Genomic DNA, 20,918 nt, shown 5'->3' on the forward strand with positions numbered 1-20,918 from the left:
CCTGCCAAGAAGCAGGAAATCGCATTCAAAGCACCCACAACAGATGGCCATCCAGCCTCTGTTTAAAAGCCTCCAAAGAAGGAGCCTCCACCTTTGGAGGCTTTTATCTATATTTATTTTATATATTTATCTAATATATCTTAGCTCTATTCACTCTTTATTCTCTTCCCCCACTTCCTCCCACCCCATACGCATACCACAATTTCCATTAAAACATTAACTTAGCCACTTTGAGTCCCCTTTGGAGAAATAAATACATAAAGATTATAAATACAGTAGAGTCTCACTTATCCAAGCTAAACGGGCCGGCAGAAGCTTGGATAAGCGAATATCTTGGATTATAAGGACTGATCAAGGAAAAGTCTATTAAACATCAAATTAGGTTATGATTTTACAAATTAAGCACCAAAACTTCATGTTATACAACAAATTTGACAGAAAAAGTAGTTCAATACGCAGTAATGTTATGTTGTAATTACTGTATTTACGAATTTAGCACCAAAATATCACGATATATTGGAAACATTGACTACAAAAATGGCTTGGATTATCCAGAGGCTTGGATAAGCGAGGCTTGGATTAGTGAGACTCTACTGTACATATAATAGTAATAATGTGTTGTCGAAGGCTTTCATGGCCAGAATTACTGGGTTGCTGTGAGTTTTCCAGGCTGTATGGCCATGTTCCAGAAGCATTCTCTCCTGACATTTCACCCACATCTATGGCAGGCATCCTGAGAGGTTGTTAGGTTTGTTGGAAACTAAGCAAGTGACACCACCTATTTGCCTTTGTGCTTGTTAAAGAAAAATAGAGCCAATCTGTGTTAGTCAGCTTAGACCAATGAAATAATTGATCTTTGTACACCAATGGGAATGTGCTTTTAACTTTCTATAAAAGTGATAAAAACCCTTGCAACCTAACTTGGAGTTGCAACAAAACCTTTTCGTGCAATGCTATATGTATTTTTCTCGCCATTGCTTGGCACACAATAAACAGCTTCTCCAGTTGAAATTCAACTTTTTCTTTCACGTCGCCCTCTTGAGCTAAGGGGACTCCTGACATCATGCAGCGTCCTAGAGTGCCAGTGAGCCATTTGCTCCTACAATACTTGATAATAAGGTAAACTATGAGTATTTCTCAGCACCAGTAGGATCCAAACATCGCTCCAAAAAAAAGGGGGGGGCTTATCCAACAGACAATTGCAACTGTAAAAGTTGGTACTAGAAATTATAGGCAAGAATCTTGGATTTATCAAGATTTGTTTACACATTATGATTTTGTTCTTGCTTAACCATTGCTTCCCTCTAACCCAGGCATGGGCACACTTCAGCCCTTGAGGTGTTTTGGACTTCAACTCTCACAATTCCTAACAGCCGGTAGGCTGTTAGAAATTGTGGGAGTTGAAGTTCAAAACACCTTGAGGGCCAAAGTTTGCTAATTCCTGCTCTAACCTAAACCTGTTTAACTTCTGCAGTATTATTTTTACATCCCCAAAATTATACACATCAAGAAAGCAATATCTCATGAAGCATGATCCATTTGAAACCACTCTGAATTGAAACTGAAATATTCTCTTCTCGACTCAGCAATGGGCAGTACATCATTTCTTTAACCAATCAGCATTGAGTGGCTATTGTTTCCATGAATGCTTTCTCTTAACTCAATTTTGCTCTAAAACCACTCAAGCAGCAATTTTTTAAAGAAAAAAAAATAACACACCAAGGAGAAACTAATCTTTCTATATCATTGTGGAAGTATAGCTGAAAAAAAGATTAAAGTGCTCAGAAAATTTTCCATCTAAGTAATGTTTATCATTGCAAAATGAAGAAGCAAGAACTGAGAGAAGTCCCCCCCCCTTTTTTTTTTCATGCTATAACCCTACGTCATCATCTCATGAGGGAATACAAATCTCTTTTCATCAATGAGCCCCCAAGAGCCATCTTCCAAGATAGTTTATCTCTGCTTTTCCTTTAGTGCTATGGTTTTTCTAATAACATTTGACGAGTGAAGGAAACACTGAGGATGAAAGCTGTCAACATTACATTCTAGCAACCAATGAATTCTGATACTCCACTATTATCTTGGCAGTAATTTTTCCAATTGTTCTTTGCTTATTGCTTATGTTGTTTAAATAACAGAAACTGCCCAACAATCTCATGAGCCAATGCTTTAATAAATGACGAAGGATCACCCTGTGGTAGCATATGGCAGCATAAGCCAATTGCCTAAAGGAGAAGTACAATTATTAAACATCATTGTCAGCAAAGTAACAATAGAGAATTGATAGTGAGTTGACAGGAACAATGGTTTCCTGGCACACTACATGTGTTATATTGGTCTCACGATGGCCTTCTTCGCCAGGCTATCACATCTCATTTCTGGTTTCCAGGCAGCATCACATTACATGCAAATTACTCCTTCTACTATTCCTATGGTTATCTACTCACTGTGGCTTTGGGCCACATCTTTCTCCTTCATTAGTTCCCCAGCAGCCATTCATCATCAAAGCTGAACTTTTCCTTCATCACCATAACCCAAAGTTTTTGCATTTCTATGGCTATTCACATACAATATACATATAGGTCTGCTCCTAGGCATTTCATTCCATGTTTTTGAGGTCCCTTCCACACTGTTCTATATACCAGGATCTTATCCCAGATTGTCTGCTTTAAACTGCCAGATAATCTGGGATAATCAGATGATCTGGGATCAGATCCTGGGAAATAGGGGCAGTGTGGAAGGGGCCTGAGGTATCTCTGAAATGCTATAAACGTTGTTCTCTCAGGCCCTGTCTACACTGCTATACCATGCAGTTTCAGAATGGCAGTGTACTGAAATAGTCCAGATCAAAGCAGTTAAACTGCATTCTGAAACTGCATTATATGGCAGTGTAGGCGGGGCCTCGGGGACTGTATACACTGACTATTTAACGCAGTTCGAAACTAGCTTCAAACTGCTGCATCCAGACAACAAACTCCCTCAAAAAGTGTGCAAAAGAAAGTCCTAATGTACTCACCATCCAGGCCTCAAAGTGATTCATAGAATCAGAGAATCATAGAATAGTAGAGTTGGAAGAGACCTCATGGGCCATCTAGTCCAACCCCCCGCTAAGAAGCAGGAAATCGCATTCAAAGGATGTCCTATGTAATCATCTGCACAGCAAAATTCAATTCTGGTTTGAAACTGCATTAAATACTCATTGTTATGGTCAGCTACAACTGCATTATATCAGTCTACACTAACCATTTAATGTAGTAACTGCATTAAATAGCAGTGTAGAAATGTCCCATGTTAGTCTCAGAATTGCTACAAGATTACTTTGAGAAGACACCTGGCTGGGATAATAATTTTATTAATGGTATTAATTGTTAGAAGGATAATTTCTATATTCTCCTGTTCTATTGTTTCCTTGGCAGGGCTTGGATTAGATCCGTGGTTCTCAACCTGTAGGTCCCCATGTTTTGGCCTACAACTCCCAGTTTACCAGGTGTTAGGATATCTAGGAGTTGAAAGCCAAAACACCCGGGGACCCACAGGTTGAGAACTACTGGATTAAATGAACCAGTGGTAGACGCCTTAATTTCCAGTTTCCTTGGTTTTCACCTGCAATCCAGGTTTTGCCTGCTGGTTATCACATTTTGGCAACTTCCATTATGTCAGTTATCACTTCTATTGTAATATAAATTGGTAGAAAGGTAGGTAATGATAGTGTGAATAATCAAAATTTGGTTGAGATAGTGTTTGTAGTTCTAGAGGAACTCTATAATTTTTGCTTCTCATACACTTGGCATGGGAATTTGGTAAAGGTAAAGGTTTTCCTCTGACATTGAGTCTAGTCGTGTCCGACTGGGGGTTGGTGCTCATCTCCATTTCTAAGTCGGAGAGCCGGCGTTGTCCTTAGACACCTTCTAAGATCATGTGGCCCGCATGACTGCATGGAGTGCCGTTACCTTCCCGCTGGAGCAGTACCTATTGATCTACTCACATTTGCATGTTTTCGAACTGCTAGCTTGGCAGAAGCTGGGGCTAACAGTGGGAGCTCACCTCGCTCTCCGGATTCGAACTGCCGACCTTTTGGTCAGCAAGTTCAGCAGCACAGCGGTTTAACCCGCTGCGCCATCACAGGGATTTGGTTAACCAGTTAAAATTCATGAGTAAACCAGTTAAAGTGTTGCCAATCTGCATTCATTGCAGTATACATCAGGCATGGGCAAACTTCGGCCCTCCCTCCAGGTGTTTTGGACTTCAACTCCCACAATTCCTAACAGCCTACCGGCTGTTAGGAATTGTGGGAGTTGAAGTCCAAAACACCTGGAGGGAGGGCCGAAGTTTGCCCATGCCTGCAGTACAGACTAGAGAGAGCAGGAAACTGTCTCCCTTCCTTCCCTCCCTTCCTTTCTCCCTCCTTCCTGTCTTCTTTCTCTCTCAATCTCTCTCTCTCCCCCTCTCCAGCCTCCTCCCTCCTCTTTTCCCCAATCCCTTGCAGCACCCCCGTCTCCGAGCAGCAGGTGGCGCTGTCCGCGCCTCGCAGCTGCGTCGGAGGGAGACGCGGTGGTCAAAGGGCGGCGGGGCGGGGCTGGGCTTTGGCTTGCGCTCGCTGCTTTGGCCGCCTCCAAAGACCCGGAGAGGCCGCCTGGAGTCCCGGGATGGGCCTCTGCTTGCCCTGCCTGGGCGGAGCGGCCGACAACGTGGTGGAGACCCCAGATCCCGTGAGTGTCGGTGCCACCTGTCCTGGGCGGGGGAACTATTATTCCCTTCACCCTCCTTAGCCCTCCCCCCATTCTCCACTATTTGGTTTCTCCCTCCCTCCTTCAATGAGTCTCCATCGCCCAAGCTCTGGTCTTCCAGGCGTTTTGGACTTCAGCTCCCAGGATACCAGATCATTGGCCAATGCAGCTGAGGCTTCTGGGATTTGAAGTCCAAAACTCTGGAAGGGCTAGAGTTTGGGAACCAGTGCCTGGTTTTAAGGATTTGAAGGGAACTTTGAGGAGGTAGACCTAAGGCTTATCTGGAGTTTGTTGTCGAAGGCTTTCATGGCCGGAATCATTGGGTTGCTGTGAGTTTTCCGGGCTGTGTGGCCGTGTTCAAGAAGCATCCTCTCCTGACGTTTCGCCCACATCTGTGGCAGAGGTTGTGAGGTATATTGGAATCCAGGTAGTGAGGTTTATATACAGTAGAGTCTCACTTATCCAACATAAACGGGCCAGCAAATGTTGGATAAGCGAATATTTTGGATAATAAGGAGGGATTAAGGAAAAGCCTATTAAACATCAAATTAGGTTATGATTTTACAAATTAAGCACCAAAACATCATGTTTTATAACAAATTTGACAGAAAAAGTAGTTCAATACATACTAATGCTATGTAGTAATTACTGTATTTACGAATTTAGCACAAAAATATCACAATGTATTGAAAACATAGACTACAAAAATGCATTGGATGATCCAGAACGTTGGATAAGCGAGTGTTGGATAAGTGAGACTCTACTGTATCTGTAGAAGGTCCAGGATGGGAGAAAGAACTTTTCTGTTGGAGGCAAGTGTGAATGTTGCAATTAATCACCTTGATTAGCATTGAAAAGCTAAAATGAGCAAAATCCGGCTACCAGTATTAAAAAAAAAAACCTCTCAAATCTGGACAGTAAATAAAGAACAACACTCTGAAAACAGGAATTCCAGACAAGAAACAATCAGGGCCAGTTAACACCTCCCAACAAAGGATTCCCCCAGGCAGGAATCAGCCAGGCTTTGAATCTGCAAGGCTTTTCAGTGCTGATCAAGGTGATTAATTGCAACATTCACACTTGCCTCCTACAGACAAGAGTTCTTTACCCCACCCTGGACCTTCTACAGATATATATAAACCTCGCTGACCTAGTTTCCAATATACCTCACAGCCTATTAGAATGCCTGCCATAGATGTGGGTGAAAAGTCAGGAGAGAATGCTCCTGGAACATGGCTATACAGCCCTGAAAACTCGCAGCAACCTATCTGCAGTTTGTTCCTTGCCTTGAAAATTCCCCCTCCTTTGTGGGGGAAAAGAAGTTCTCAGTTTATCTTTGTATCCCAGATTATCTGGCAGTGTGCGACTCATATAATCCAGTTTAATGCAGAAAACCTGGAATCAGATTCTGAGATATAATGACAGAGTAGAAGGGCCCTCAGTGCTCCTTCCGTAATTACCTTTTACTTGTTCGGATCACTGCTTTCCCTCCCAATTTTTCTCTCCTTTCATAAAACACTTTGGTCCTCCAAGTGATTGGGACTTCAACTCCCATCAGCTCTTGCTAGCTTGGCCAACTGTTAGGAATTCTGGGAGTTGAAGTCCAGCTGTTGGGAACCACACTAGAACAACATGGAAACAGAAGGCGTTGCTGTATTTAGAAATAGAGGCGGGGTAACTTTTCCAGAAGTATTTTTGTTCGTTTTTAAAATACATAAATAATAAGATTTCTTAGAAATGGGACCCAAGTCTAAACATGAAATTTGTATGTTTCATGTATACCTCGTGCCTGAAGTTCATTTTATACAAAACTTTAAAAAAATTATTTTGTTAATGGAACAAAGTTTGTGTATCTTGAACCATCACAAGGCAAGTGTCTCTGCCACCTATGTGGATAATTTTGGATGTCCAGATAAGGCAGGCATGGACAAACCTCGGCCCTCCAGGTATTTTGGACCTCCAACTCCCACAATGCCTAACAACTAGTAGGCTTTTAGGAATTGTGAGAGTTGGAAGTCGAAAATACCTGGAGGGCTGAGGTTTGCCCATGCCTGGAATCAGGAACACTCAATCTTTAAATCTAAATATGGCAGTTTAGAAGTCAGTCCTGTTGGTTTTTGTTTCTTTTCCCTCTTGGGAAAAGGGCTGCTCTAAATAATAGGGTTATTCTTGGGTGACGAGAGATAGAACATAGTTCAAACATAGTTTTAGACTGAAGTATAAGAGAGCAGTTTTGAATTGCTTAAAATATTTGCAGAGGGGGAATAGTGAATGACAGTTTAATTGGTTTTAAAATACGGCAGCAATAATGGTTTGGGTGGTTGCAATGGATAGCTATGTGTAATCTCAGGCAGAATCTAGGGCAGTGGTTCTCAACCTATGGGTCCCCAGATGTTTTGGCTTTCAACTTCCAAAAATCCTAACAGCTGGTAAACTGGGATTTCTGGGAGTTGTAGGCCAAAATAGCTGGGGACCCTCAGATTCAGACCTACTGATCTAGGAGCTCATCTACACTGTAAAATTAATGCAGCATGACGCCACTTTAACTTACATGGCTCAATGGTATGAAATCATGGGCATTGTAGCTTCACAATGTCTTTAGCCTTCTTTGCCAGAGACTGGAGGCTTTACCAAACTACAACCCCCACAATCCATAGTATTGAGTTATGGCAGTTAAACTGGTGAAAAGCTGCATACATTCTCCAATGTAGATGACCTTAAGGCATGTTTTATCGGGTATGTTGTTGTTACAGTTGGTGTTTCTGTACTACAGGTATGTTAACAGCATTTTGATACCACTTCATTTGTTGTGGTTCCATCCAACAGAAGACTGGGATTAGTAGGTTGAAGTACTTAAGAGTCCTTTGCTGTGGAGCTCCAGTGCTATAGGATTAGTTGAGCCCTTCTTCACAAATCCTGGAATGAACTATATCAATCAGATTAGTCGGTAATCTTGGAATGACTGGTCCATGTGGTGTGATGGAGAGAAGGAATTGGGGTTGAATGTGTTGGTGATGTGGTATGCCAATCAAAATCCCAATTGATCCAGCGTTTACATGACTGCTACCCTGGGATTCTTACATTTTGTTCATCTGGATTAGAAATATAATTATTCACATCCTGCAGGTGGAAAACCTGGGGCTTGAAGTTACATAGTCAAGGCCTCAATGAGTTTAATGGATGAGATGGATCATGAATTTGCACTAGAACATCAGAGCACAGTGTCTTTTACTCAGAAATTGAATGCCTGCCTATCTCTTTATTTATCTATCAATAAATATTTTTGAGAACCAGGTTGAGAACCACTGTCTTAACATATTCAGGGTGACCATTTCATAGTGCTCTTAAGAATGACCATTATTTAATGTTGGGCAATGTTTGTTTAGCACCAGGAGCCATTTACCTGATTGCAGTGTTGCATAATTGCTCTTAAGATTGACATTTTGGTGGCTAAAATTCAATAAGCACAGCCATGGTTCTAGTAGAGCAAGCAATATACCTGTCCCTGTCATTTCCCACTGTTAACAGGCTTGGATGCATCCAAGAATACACAATCTGTTTTGCTTGGCTTATTTAAATCCTGTGCTTCATTAACTGAAAGTTTGACTGGTCCAAAACTGAAACCGTGAAAAAAAGATAACATACTCAGGTTGTCTTCTTATTCTCCCTAGACGGTGTAGCATTCCCATGCATGTAGCATAGGCTAAAATATTTCCTGATAAAAAATACCAGTGGAAGAACAGTTGTTCATTTCCCATAAAATTGGTGTGAAAATGAGTGTGTAAATGAGGGTTTTTTTGTAATGGTGCTCTTTCATATTTTCCATAGGAAATGAGAAGAAGACAGCTTGCGGAAGCTGCAGAAAAGAGACAAATGGAGGTAATCAGGTGCTTGGCATGGATGCCTATTCAAATATTTTCTTATGCAATCAATATAAATAACAGCTCTTCTTCTGGAAATTGCATCCCTTAAATGTAATAACTAGCAATAATGCCTTGATTTCAAACATTTAATAAAAGACTATATAGAAATAGCAAAACAGCACACAAAGAACAATGAGACTGTGTTTGCAAGATTAGAAATATATGAAGCTCATTTACGCTTGAACTATTAGTCCATCTAACTCAATATTGTCAACACTGACTGACAGCAGCTCTCCAGGATTTAAGGCAGCAGTTCTTCCAGATCACACTGAATATCCAAGGATTGGCTGTTTTTATTAAAGATTTTTGATGAACCACTGAGATATAGGCTTCGTCAGTACACAGAACACTTCTAGTAATTAGGCGTGTGTGAAATGCTGTCGTAGATCTATAACTGTCTACTACAATCCAAAAATATATGTATATTAGTTTAGAGATAACTTTCTATCTCTAAACTAATCATCACACTCTTGTGTCATCCATCAACAGACAAGGCTAGGAAACCTTTGGTTGTGAAATTTACAATCTTTGGTGGTGCTTACTTGAAGGCCTTTGTGATTTACTAGCATTTGTTTATTTATTAAATGTATATGTCCCCCAGCAATGTTTAAACAAAAACACATGAGGGTTAAATTACATCCAAGACAAACAAATCAGGTGGTACAGGATTAAATTATCAAAATGTTGAAAGCCAGAAGTAAAAATGAGCAAAGCATGAAATGAAGGCCTGGTGGAAGAAGAAGATCTTAACACGGTCAGATTACATTTCTAATCGATGTGAAAGGTATTTTGCTATGGAGAATGAATCAAGAGAGGTACAGATTTCTGTGTTTAAATTTAGAGAGATGACCAGGGGTCTGAATTTCACTGCTAGCTTTGCGTTTATTTGAGTCCAGTTCAAATGTTTCAGTATAGTACATGAGGCTGCCTCCATAACCTAGTTTGTGTCAGCATCATTGAGTAGCAAGATTTGCATTTCTTGATGCAGTCTCATCATATAAATGTATTTGTGAAAAGGTGAGATCAACCAGGAGTTACTTGATTTTCAGTTATGGACTACAAAGCTGGAGATGTACATCTTTCCTTTGTGATGTTGTCCTCACTGAAAGCTCTTACCACTTCCATACTTCCAATGTGTTATTTGCACTATTAAAAAACCCTTATACAGTATGGTAGAAACCTGGCCACATTTAGTTTTTGTCCTCAACATGACCCTGTGAGACAGGTTATGAACTCACATTTTGACTAATTCTAATGTTCAACTCTATCCATGGGATTGCAGGAATACAGTAGAGTCCCACTTATCCGACCGCTTATCCAACCGTCCGTATTATCCAAGGCAGTCTGCCTCCTGGATCCACAGCTGTTGTTGCCTTTCTCTAGGCAGCAACGTGCAGCGGGCCTCTCCCCATGCCAGTCCTTTCACCTCCTGCCTCCTCTCCTCTCCTCCTCCTCCTCCTCCCTTCCACTCAATGTTTTGCTTTTGCTGAGCAGCCACTGGCCTACCCAGAATTTGCTTCTTTCCCTCCATGCAGATGATTCACAAAAGGAATCAGGCTGAAAATGTATCACGGGGAACGAGGATACTAGGTCTGAGAGGGGGAAACAGAGTGGCGGAGGGAGCATGGTTGTTGCTTCTACTGCTTTTTTGGAGCTTGACAGTGAGTGAGGCTTCAAACAGAAGGGAGGGGGAGGGGAGGGGGGAGGGTCACCTTTTCCTTGGAAGCCCGCATTGCCATAGCAAGAAGCAGCTCTTCCTCACGACAGGCTTTTCCAAAGCCTCGAAGCAAGGGAAGACTTGGCTTTCTGACGACGTAGGGGATGAAAGGACGACAGCTAGATGCTCAGACATCCAATCAGGCCACTTGGCTACTAACAGGAAAAGAAGAGATCTGGGTTGTTGTGAGTTTTCCAGGCTGTATGGCTATGTTTCAGAAGCATTCTCTCCTGATGTTTCACCCACATCTATGGCAGGCAAGGGAGGTGTATATTATTATTATTATTATTATTATTATTATTATTATTATTATTATTTATTCATTTTTTATTCATTGCTTTTTTTCTCCCATGGGTGGGACTCAAAGTTAATGCTGCTTTATTATACCACATCTCTTCATATCTGACTCCTTGCAGTTCCAGAGGCCCCAAAGGGGAATAGGGAAATGCTACCCTCCAGGAGAGTAATGTGAACATGGCCAAATCACTTTTATTTATATAATGACAGCACATTCTGTAATGTGATGTTTAACAGGCTTTTCCTTAATCCCTTGTTATTATCCAACATTTTCACTTATCCAACGTTCTGCCAGCCCGTTTATGTTGGATAAGTGAGACTCTACTGTATTTGGCACTTGTTTAGAGAGTCCTTGCAATGATAGAAATCCTAGAGTTTGGAAATTTACTTTTGGCAAGCTCATAAAGTCCTGGTGGTCATATTGGATGCGGAAGGTACAGATCAAAAAGGTTTTCCAAGCTGTGATCAAATGTCCCATAAACCCCACTATTTACAATATATACATATATATAATACACACACGCACACACAATAAATGTAATAGTTAAAATAGCAGCCTTTGTTAGTACTTGTATTTCACAAAAAAGGCATGTGGAAGATATTTACTATTCATGCATGGTTGAAGAAAAACTAATTTTAAAAAAATCATTTTCAAAGGCTGCTTCTCGAGGTATTAAGAATCCATCTTCAGTGGAGCAAAAGAAGAAAAAACAGGAGGAAATGGAGAAGCGTCTTGAATCCACAGGCCCTGGACCAGAAGGAGGCGGACTAAGAGTAAGAAATAAGAAAAAAAAAACACTGCTATTTTGAATGGAAGATCTACTTCAAGTGTTGGATAGGTCTTGATAGCACTTGAACCCTCCAGATTTTTGTACTTATAGCTTCCATAGTCACTTAATTTTTGCAGAGACCAGTGAGGTTAATGGAACTATAGTCCAGAATCTGAGTTTTTTACGCCAGACCTATCTAGTTCAACATTTTGTTCCCCAAAGTTGGCTGCCATTGTATAGGAAGCTCACACAAAGGACATGAAATCAATAACTCCCCACTTCCAGTCTTTCTAAGTAACTGGTCTTCAATTAATTATCTACTTTATATTAAAACATTGATTTCACATCATGTTACAAGCAGTGGTTCTTAGGTTTACTTCGAATGCCTCTGCAAAGTCACTGGCTTTCTTTTTAGCAACAACTATAACTTATAAATTGATGTGTGTTCTAGGTGTTTTACCCCCAGGGAAGAGAAATTGTTTTGAAAGTTTATTGAAGGCGTAGCAGTTTCATTTAAAGTCTGAAGATACTTGAGTAATAATTTAAAAAAATTGCAAGTCACTGAAACTGCTACATGAAAATCAGGCATTTCTCGCAGAGGTGGGCTGTTTGTTGCTAACCTTTAACCATCCTTTCAAGTATGTATTACATACCCTGTTTGCCTAAAAATAAGACATCTTCTGAAAATAAGACCTAGTAGAGGTTTTGCTGAATTGCTAAATATAAGGCCTCCCCCAAAAGTAAGATCTAGCAAAGTTTTTGTTTGGAAGCATGCCTGCCAAACAACACCAGAGTATGCAAGATCGATAAATGTACATACCACAGATTGTTGTACATGGAAATAGTGGTAGTAACAAGAAATTCTTGATAGGATTCACAGTTTGTCTGGTCATGCTGGTTTGTGATGACAACTACTGAATAGTATATAATAAATGTTCTTTTTTTTATTCAATAATAAATGTGACTTCTTCATGGAAAAATTAGACATCCCCTGAAAATAAGACCTAGCGAATCTTTGGGAGCAAAAAATAATATAAGACACTGTCATATTTTCGGGGAAACACGGTACATGTGAGGTGCAGTAAATCTTATATATGGGGAAATAAAATCTTCAGTATGGGGAGATTGTGCCATAACCTGAAAGTAGCTCTCCAAGAGCTGGTAGAGTGAATAGGAAGGAATGAGTATCTATTTCATCTGAAATAATGGAATAAATTGGTAGTGCATCTACACTGTACATAAATTCAGGTTAGCACCATTTAACTTTCATGGATCAATACTATTGAATCCTGGAAAGTGTAGTTTGGTGATGCCCCAGCACTTTTTGGCAAAAAAAGGCTAAATACTTTGTAAAACTCCAGCTTTCGTGATTTCTTAGCATTGAGCCATAGAGGTTAAAGAGATTTCAAACTGCATTAATTCTACAGTGTATATACACCCTGAGACTATAACGGATCGCTATACATTTAAATAATCTCTTTTTTCATTTTTAGTGGCAAGTTGGATAAGTTGAATCTCTACACATTTTCTGAAGAGAAATGACGAATGTCTTACTGCCAATACCTTGCCAAGTTTCTGCAGTTGAGTGACACTTGTTTGTTTTTTGTCTTTTTGCTGTTGTTTGCCTTTGAAGACGCAGCAGTAACTTTGCCACTGTAGCAAGGCAAATAAAAGATGTGCACTAAGGATACTTCCAAACCAAAACCTCACACTGTACAGCTGGGATGGCCAAAACCAGGCACTTACTAGTTATGCTGCCATATTGTATAACTTTGCATGTCTTAACTTTCTTGAGCGGGTCAGAATGTAGAAGATACATGAAATGTCCTAGCCCTAATTGTTATGGGAAATGCTTCTGCTTTTGCAAATGGCCTTAGATATGTAAGTTGTCCACCTTCCCTCCTGGTGCCAAGACCTAATCTGGGGTTCCCTTGCTCTGGGCTAAAGCTAGCAGTCTTGTCAGAAAGTAAGGATTATTTTTTTTAGGGTCGAAGCTTTTTGTGCCTTCTGGGTGGTGAATTCCCATATTTAATTAAGATGTTGCCATGTACTTATGATTAAACCTTGTAAATGCTCTTTCTGTGTGTGGGGATGTAGAAATACAGGGAAAGATGAACCGTTAATTTTTTAACAGAACATACTTCTGCTTTACCACATTAAGTATACATTCTGAAAGAAAGTACCATATTAGGGAAGGAACCTATGGTGAAGTTTCTGTCTTTAAAAAAGATCACTGTAAGCTTACTCTTATACATTCTGCAAATTAACTTCTGAAATTCTTCAAATGTAACAAATGTTTTAAACATTAATATCCATGTATACTTAAGTTCTGATAAATATATTTATGTGATTTATCTCCCAGATTTTTCTTATTTAGGATATTTGATGGTTACTCACCTAACTGCAGCTCTTTCTGTCCATCTTTTTCCTCTCTGATTTTCCCTATTTGTTATTTGTTTCTCTCTTCTTTCGCTGAATGTGTGGTATATATATGCACATACATACCCATCACTGGATATTTTGGCCACCAGTGCATTTGAGAATGGTGATTAATTGGTGACCATCCACAACAGAATGGACACTTGGTTGAACAGAATCCTTCACCAATCCGTGAGCCGCCTTTGCAACCCAAGTTTGAGCCAAAGAGTTGAGTGACCCTTTGGAGCATATTTGAAATAAACAGATGAAGGGAAATTCCTACTATACAGAGTTCATACAATATTAGATTAATATTCCCAGACAGATTTAGAGACTGGAAATATAAACCAGCCTCTTAGAGATGATTAGGGAATGAAATCAACTGATAGTGGAAGAAGTGACGCTTTTGCTGATTTTACCATTACTTTTTCTGCTAAAAATAAAGCTGGCAATTTCTTATTTGTCCCCAAGGTGGCACACTTTCTCTTTTTAAAAAATGGCCTGAGGAAGATGTTTAAAACAAAAGCCTAATAGCTCTGTCTGTATTAAATGCAAACTTGCTTTTCCTTTGTTTGTATGTGCACACAATATGCCTAATGAATGTACTGTTATTTAAATTTTTGCTCCCCCTCCACTATAATCCCAAAGCATTGTAATAGGCACAGACACTTTGTTCAATTAAAATGAAAATTCAGATTGGACTAAAAGCAGCTTAAAAGGATCCCAGGTTTCTGCCTTGCTAACCTTCTAAGTGCCCCTCCCCCCCAAAAAAAAGAAAAAAAGAAAAGCTAATTTTTGTTAGCTGTGTTGTATTTATCCATGTTATGTTCTTTAGCATTCGGAGCTAGGAAGATTTATCTTCATGGTAATAAAACAATAGCACTGTTTTTATGTTTGCAGTTGCTACACTTAACCCAGCTGTGAAACTTCATGAATTATGACCATCTTGTTTTTGTTCATTAATCCTGAAGGCTAAACTTGGAAGTGGATGTGAGTAGGCAAGCAACCCCATTTCCACATGCTCAGATACTGTTAGATAGCTTTATGTTTAGCGTGAAAATTTGAAGGGGAAAAAAGGTTTACACTGAGAAATGGTGGATTTTGTGTCAGTGGGCTGGTGAGCCAGGCTTTCATCTGATCTTTAAAGAAACTAGTCGAGAGGCTGAACCATACCCCACTTTGGACCTCTTGTTGAAAGTCAGGCTAAAATCCAGAGCACATTAATTTCCCCACTGAAATGGGAACCCTTAGCTGTTGTTTCCCTTGTGTGATTTTTTTCTGAACAATGCCAATGTTTCTTATCTCATAAACGGTTATACACAATTGTTGATGTTTTTCATGTGCTACATGCATAAATATCTGACAGCAGTGGGCCTTTTATGCATGGCTACAACTCTTCTCTTTTCTAGCCCTTACCATTAATGCAGTTGGACACTTTTCTAAGGGTGATCTTTCCTATTTGGCTGGAAAGAATACAGTGCTGTTTTAAACTAATCCACTGAAGTGTGATTTTTGTTAACATCTCAAAAGGATTGTGACCTTGTAAATATTAATGCCTCACACTTGATAATTATGGACATCCGTGTCACTAGCATTCATATACCATATTGTCTTACTGTCCAATAGAACACCAATGTACCAGTAATGTGGAATAACAGAAGTTTCTAATGATGTAAAACATGTTTCAGTGGGCTTTTGCAGTCAGACATTATAGAGTGCCAATTTGGGAATGTATTTGTTTTGGTATTTTTAATCCTACCATTAGCTTTTAGAAAATTGATTTATTTTGGATTTAGATCTCATTGTAACATTACTTTTGCACCTAATACATTGGTTTACAGCAGGTTTCCCCAAGTTGGTGCCCTTCAGATCTTCCAAACTGAAATTCCCAGCATTTTTGGACATTGGCCATGCTGGTAGGCATTGTGAAAGTTGAAATCTAAATTATCTTCAGCTTTGCCACCCATAAAAAGGACGTATAAAAGATACGGTCATTACAGAATTGGAAATGCTTTTGCGTAGGCACATAAATAAATCTTATGCCACCCTCAGCTATTTTCCAGCAAACCAATGACCAATGGTTTCAGAACACACAGGCTTTGTTTCTGTGCATAAAGATCTTTATTTTAGAGCAATTAATACTTGTATTAATTGGCATGGAAACTGAATGCAATATCCCCGTTGTACAAAAGCAGACATTGGGAAATATCTATACTCATGAGATAAGTTCTGTTAGATTCTGTGGGTTTTCCATGTAACATCTATTGGATTGCATAGTCCACAGCCAGTGGTAGCTGATGATAGAAATTGTACTCTAACTTTTGTAATGCAGTGATAGTAATTTTCAAAGAAGTAGCCATGACAGCTAAGGGGGCGGGGGAGGTGTAGCAGAATTTATAAGAATGATTTTTTATTTTCATGGCTATAACCCCATTTCTTCAGAAGCACTCTGTACTGCACTGAAAATGTGCATACTAGAATAAAAAGGTAGACTAAGGATGCTGCCACATTCTTTTTTTCTTGAAATTCTCAATTTTGTGTGCAAAGTATTCCATATCACTGGAAAGAAATAAGGGAATTGCTGCCTTTGTTGGGCTCCAAGCTAAACAGACGTCTTAGTAGAAATGGAGGAAAGGTTGTTAAATATCTATAGCACCATTGCCCAAACTTTTATCTTCCAAATAATTTTGGACTTCAGCACCCAGAATTCCTGAATGTTGGCCAAGTTGGCTGGGGCTTCTAGGAGTTGTAGTCCAAAATGGCTGGAGTATCAAAGTTTGGGAAAAACTGATTCATAGCATATATTTATACCATTTGTCTTAGGAGTATTGCTTATGATTCAGTAAGAGATAGTGTTGATAGAGCCTTAATCCTGAAACAACTCTGGAATCTGACTAGCTGATGTAATAAGTCTTTCTGAAACTACCATGTTGCAAATAATAAAAGTTTTAAGACCATTTCTTTAAAAAGTATTTGTTTATTTCTAATGCATCGTATGATTTCAGCTCAAATTTATACAGTCATCATTCAAACAATCCTCGAATAATGATTTTTTTCCTAGCAAGGCACAAAAGTTATCAAGTACAAAGAAAACTAGCAAACCCTATAAACCAAACCCCAGCATTCCTATATATCATGGAGATATGTTACCTAACCCCCTCCCCTCACATTTATCTACAGCAAATACAATATTTTCATATTTTATTCAGTATGCTGAAAATATCTGGTAAACCCAGAGGCAGAGAATATCCCACCATGTCATGTTAGGATATGTGTCCAGGACTGTCTTAAGCTATACCATACTCTTCACTCACAATAGATGGGAAGGCCATCCTAAAGGCAGACAACAGGCACCCAGAGAACAAACCAAGGAGTCGTTTACTTCTACAAATTAATGTATTCTTATGCCAAGTTCACTCCTAAGTTCACTCCTAAGTTGAAAAGTCTTGCAAATATTTTACATTTAATTTATCTTGAAGCATTAAGTAGTAGTGCTTATAAAAGTAGTTGGGAGGTGTAACAAGGACATTAAAATATTACTAATTCTGAGATTGTGGACTAGTATAGTTTTTCCACCATTACTTATCCTGGCTTTCTGGGAGGGTAATGGCTGTTTGATGGCTGATACAGTGAGGGAGCTTTTGAGATCCTTTGGATTGGGGCAGAGTTGTCTGGCTACTATTGCAGAATTTGGGGGGAAACATTGCACCAGAAGGCACTGGTTACCTTCTTGTGCTGTGTCTGAAAAAGTACTTAAACTGCTATAACCTCTAGTTACGCTAGTGTTAGTCTCAAAGACTTGTTTGCATCTTTTCATTACCATAGAAAATGCTTGGTTGATATCCTTAAGGCTTAATGTGAAAAAGTCTCACATAAAACAAGGGTGTGAAATAGAGAATGCTATAAACTCCAGAAGGTTAACAGATTGCCTGGGACAATGCAGCTGAGATGGTTCCTCCAAAGTATGTGTTACACTGAAATGTGTCAACAACTATCTGTTGTGTTGTCTTCTAAATTAAAGCATGGTTGAGTTGAGTTTGAGAAGCAAAGAAAAAAGTTACTGGGAGATTCCCCTGCAGTATTCCGTGAAATAGTTTCTCCTCTCCCATAGGTGTTACTTGCTTTCAGAGGGAGGGAAACAACGCAATACCTGTATCTGGATTTTTTTGTCCCCATACAAAACAAAACAGAATTTGAGAAAAGTGGTTTAGAGTTTAAAAGTTCTTTGACAGCTCATGAAAGGTGACAGGAGAAAGAAATACCTGCAGAAACCAAGATATCAGCTTTGACAGCTCGTGCTACTTTTGTGCCAGTTACAAAATGTGGATTCCATTTGCTCATAAAAAGTGTTGTCTTACTTCACATTTTGCTATATAACATATGGAACATATGAGTACTTTTGTTATTTTTACAATTGTTTTAGTATAGTATATGGGTTGGCAAACAAAGGATTATGCACTGCCCATAAGGGTGAAAATTTCTATTGTCACTTGACACTCTAAATCTGGAACAAAAAAAATTACTTAATGTTGCTTTCACTAGCAGTACATTTTTTATTTTATACATAATGCATGCTTCTTTTTTGTACTGATTAGCACTACCTATGAAAAAAGAATTTTGTCATTAGCATACAAATGCGAAGAAGTGCAGGTATCTTCCTACAGTTGGTACCCAATATCTGTTTTCATTTCATATCAGGTAATAAACTGTCACCTGATTCATTTTTGGAGCAACTGCTGTAAACAGGATGTTGCTCCATTTCTGGAATAAGTGATATAAGCAGGAAAAATCTCTCAGTTACAAAAGAAGATGCATCAATGTCAATGGAGACCCTCAATGAGCAACCTTCCAAACTAATGCATGAGAAAATCAGGTTTCTTCCATGAAGTGGAAGTCTGCAAGCATAGGAACTTATTGTGTGTTGGAACAATGATGAAGTCCTAAACTAGCTGAGAGTTGCCAAGTATTGCTTAATCTATCTGTTTGCTCCTTTTCAGGAACTTAGGAAGAAAGCTTCCTTGCTCACAGCTTGTAAAGATTTCTTTTTAGACAACTACACACATGCAAAATTGAGGAGCTAGTTCAAAAAATCATTCTTCCAAGCTCCATTCTCCTCCTACTTTCAGAATTTGGAAGTAAATGTAATGATTTACACATACAAAGGGTGTATTCCACCACTGAGCTACAAAGAACTCTGTATTGGGGAAAGTTGTTGGGAATCAAATATATATTTCATACAAATATATCACATTTTATTACTTGAATGTGAGTCATATTGTTTAAGTCATTCTAAGAATACATTCATAGAGTAATAATTTGGCTAAAAATATATGTTTTATTTTTTATCTGATTGTCGTAATTAACCTATCAAGGGTAACTTGCTATAAAAAGGTACAGTACTAGAAATAAATATCTCTACAGTTCAACAATCCACAAAATGGGCTGTCATTTCCAGGCTGCATGTAATTTTCACAAGTCCTTTTAAAGCGTCAACTAATTTCACTACACTTGAGAAGATAGTGTGGGCTACACATACACAGTCCCCAATGAAATAAGAAACTTCACTTAATCTCCTTTTTGGATTTGTAGTGGGCAGAAACAACTAAGTAGCTGTCTGGATTCAGGTCCTTGATGGTCGGAGACTTGTTCTGGATTGGAGATGTTTTCCCATCCACACGAGAGATTTGCAGCATTCGGCATGGATCATGTTTCAGCAAGTACCCTGCAAATGTCTCCCATCCTCCTCCTACACGGACCATCACATGTTTGTTGTGCAACATCTATATTTTTAAAAGAAAGAAGAAAGAAATAGACCATTAATCATCATTAAAATACAAGTTACTGTTGAAAACAAAAAATCAAAAACCGTATAATCCTGTTTCAGTTCTTAAAATCCTTTAAAAATGCCTTGATAGTAGCTAATTCCATAAATTGCATGGTACAAACACAAAAAGATCATGTCCAGAATCATACATATATGACCTGGGGCATATATGTACATAGAGGTATGAAGGCTCAAGAAGAAGAAGAAAAAGCTTCATTGACTCCCTTACAGAAGATTTTTTTTTAAAGAAAAGCTAGAAATGATTGGGGGAAGGAATTGCTGCAAATGAACACCCTGATGACTGCTTTTCTCTCAGAAATAAATTCCAGGCATGCATAAAATTTCATGTTGCTATTAAACACATTCACATCCAAGCATGTATCTTTTTAAGTATATAGTAATTCCAAGTGATGTTTACGAATCCAATTAATTTAAACTATGAGTTCTTTGGTTGCCATAAAGGGTCTCTTTCGTTCCAAGATCTGCATTTGAATTATTGTAATATGGGTTCTGGTGGTGTGATTAAAGTGGAGATAAAAGCCATAAAGTACAGCAGTAGCCAAAGAAAGTCAGGGTGGTGAAGTTACTTAAGTGTTGGATTGTGATGTTGATGTCCAATATTTCAATCACTGCTTGGGCATAAAAACCCACTGGGTGACCTTGGCAAGTCATATGCTCTCAGTCTCGGAGTAAGGCAATGGCAAGTCCCCTCTAAACAAATTTTGTCAAGAAAATACTATGACAGGTTCATCGTAAGGTTGCCATAAGTCAGAAGCACTTGAAGCACTCAGAAACTACACATCTGAAGAAAAGAATGCAATACGGATTGGCTGTCGTATTTATCACTTATACCAAATGAAAGAACAAAATAACAATGACAACAACAATTTGGCATTCTGGCTTTCATGAACTGCTGAACTGGAAGAAGCCTTGGAAAGCTGTGAGATATGTTTGGTAGTACAAAGAACTATAAAAAAAGAAGTACATAACCAAAAAGCTACTTTTCCTGATATTCTATAAAAAGAAATGTGAACCTCTGTGGAGAATAAATATGAGAGATAACTATGTCCTTGTACAGGAAGAGTTTTTGTTACTTTCCTCACCTGCTAAAAGTTTATGTCAGTTTACCTCAAGCTCTTTACAAACTACCCTCAAAGTGTAATATACTTCATATGTGCAAGATACTGTTTAGGGAGGACAATGTATTTCAACATGTGGTTGTTTCTCAACTCTAAACATTCC

General features: G+C 38.9%; 2 protein-coding genes across 2 annotated transcripts in view; one reads left to right on the forward strand and one right to left on the reverse strand.

Annotated features, from left to right (window-relative positions):
- Positions 1 to 4,534: 4,534 nt before the first annotated feature.
- svip (small VCP interacting protein) lies at positions 4,535 to 16,809 on the forward strand. The gene is made up of 4 exons (XM_008106254.3): positions 4,535 to 4,709; positions 8,556 to 8,606; positions 11,322 to 11,438; positions 12,928 to 16,809. Exons 1-4 carry the CDS (start codon positions 4,647 to 4,649, stop codon positions 12,940 to 12,942), a joined length of 246 nt encoding a protein of 81 aa, XP_008104461.1. The 5' UTR covers positions 4,535 to 4,646; the 3' UTR covers positions 12,943 to 16,809.
- The window catches only part of gas2 (growth arrest specific 2), a 162,634-nt gene continuing 158,525 nt past the window's right edge, over positions 16,810 to 20,918 (reverse strand). Inside the window, exon 8 of the mRNA XM_062967780.1 lies at positions 16,810 to 19,632. Within this exon, the coding sequence (XP_062823850.1) occupies positions 19,414 to 19,632 (219 nt within the window). The 3' untranslated portion in view covers positions 16,810 to 19,413. The remainder of the gene's footprint in view (positions 19,633 to 20,918) is intronic.

The sequence above is a fragment of the Anolis carolinensis genome, chromosome 1 (genome assembly GCF_035594765.1).
Source record: "Anolis carolinensis isolate JA03-04 chromosome 1, rAnoCar3.1.pri, whole genome shotgun sequence".
Classification (NCBI taxonomy): Eukaryota; Metazoa; Chordata; class Lepidosauria; order Squamata; family Dactyloidae; genus Anolis; species Anolis carolinensis.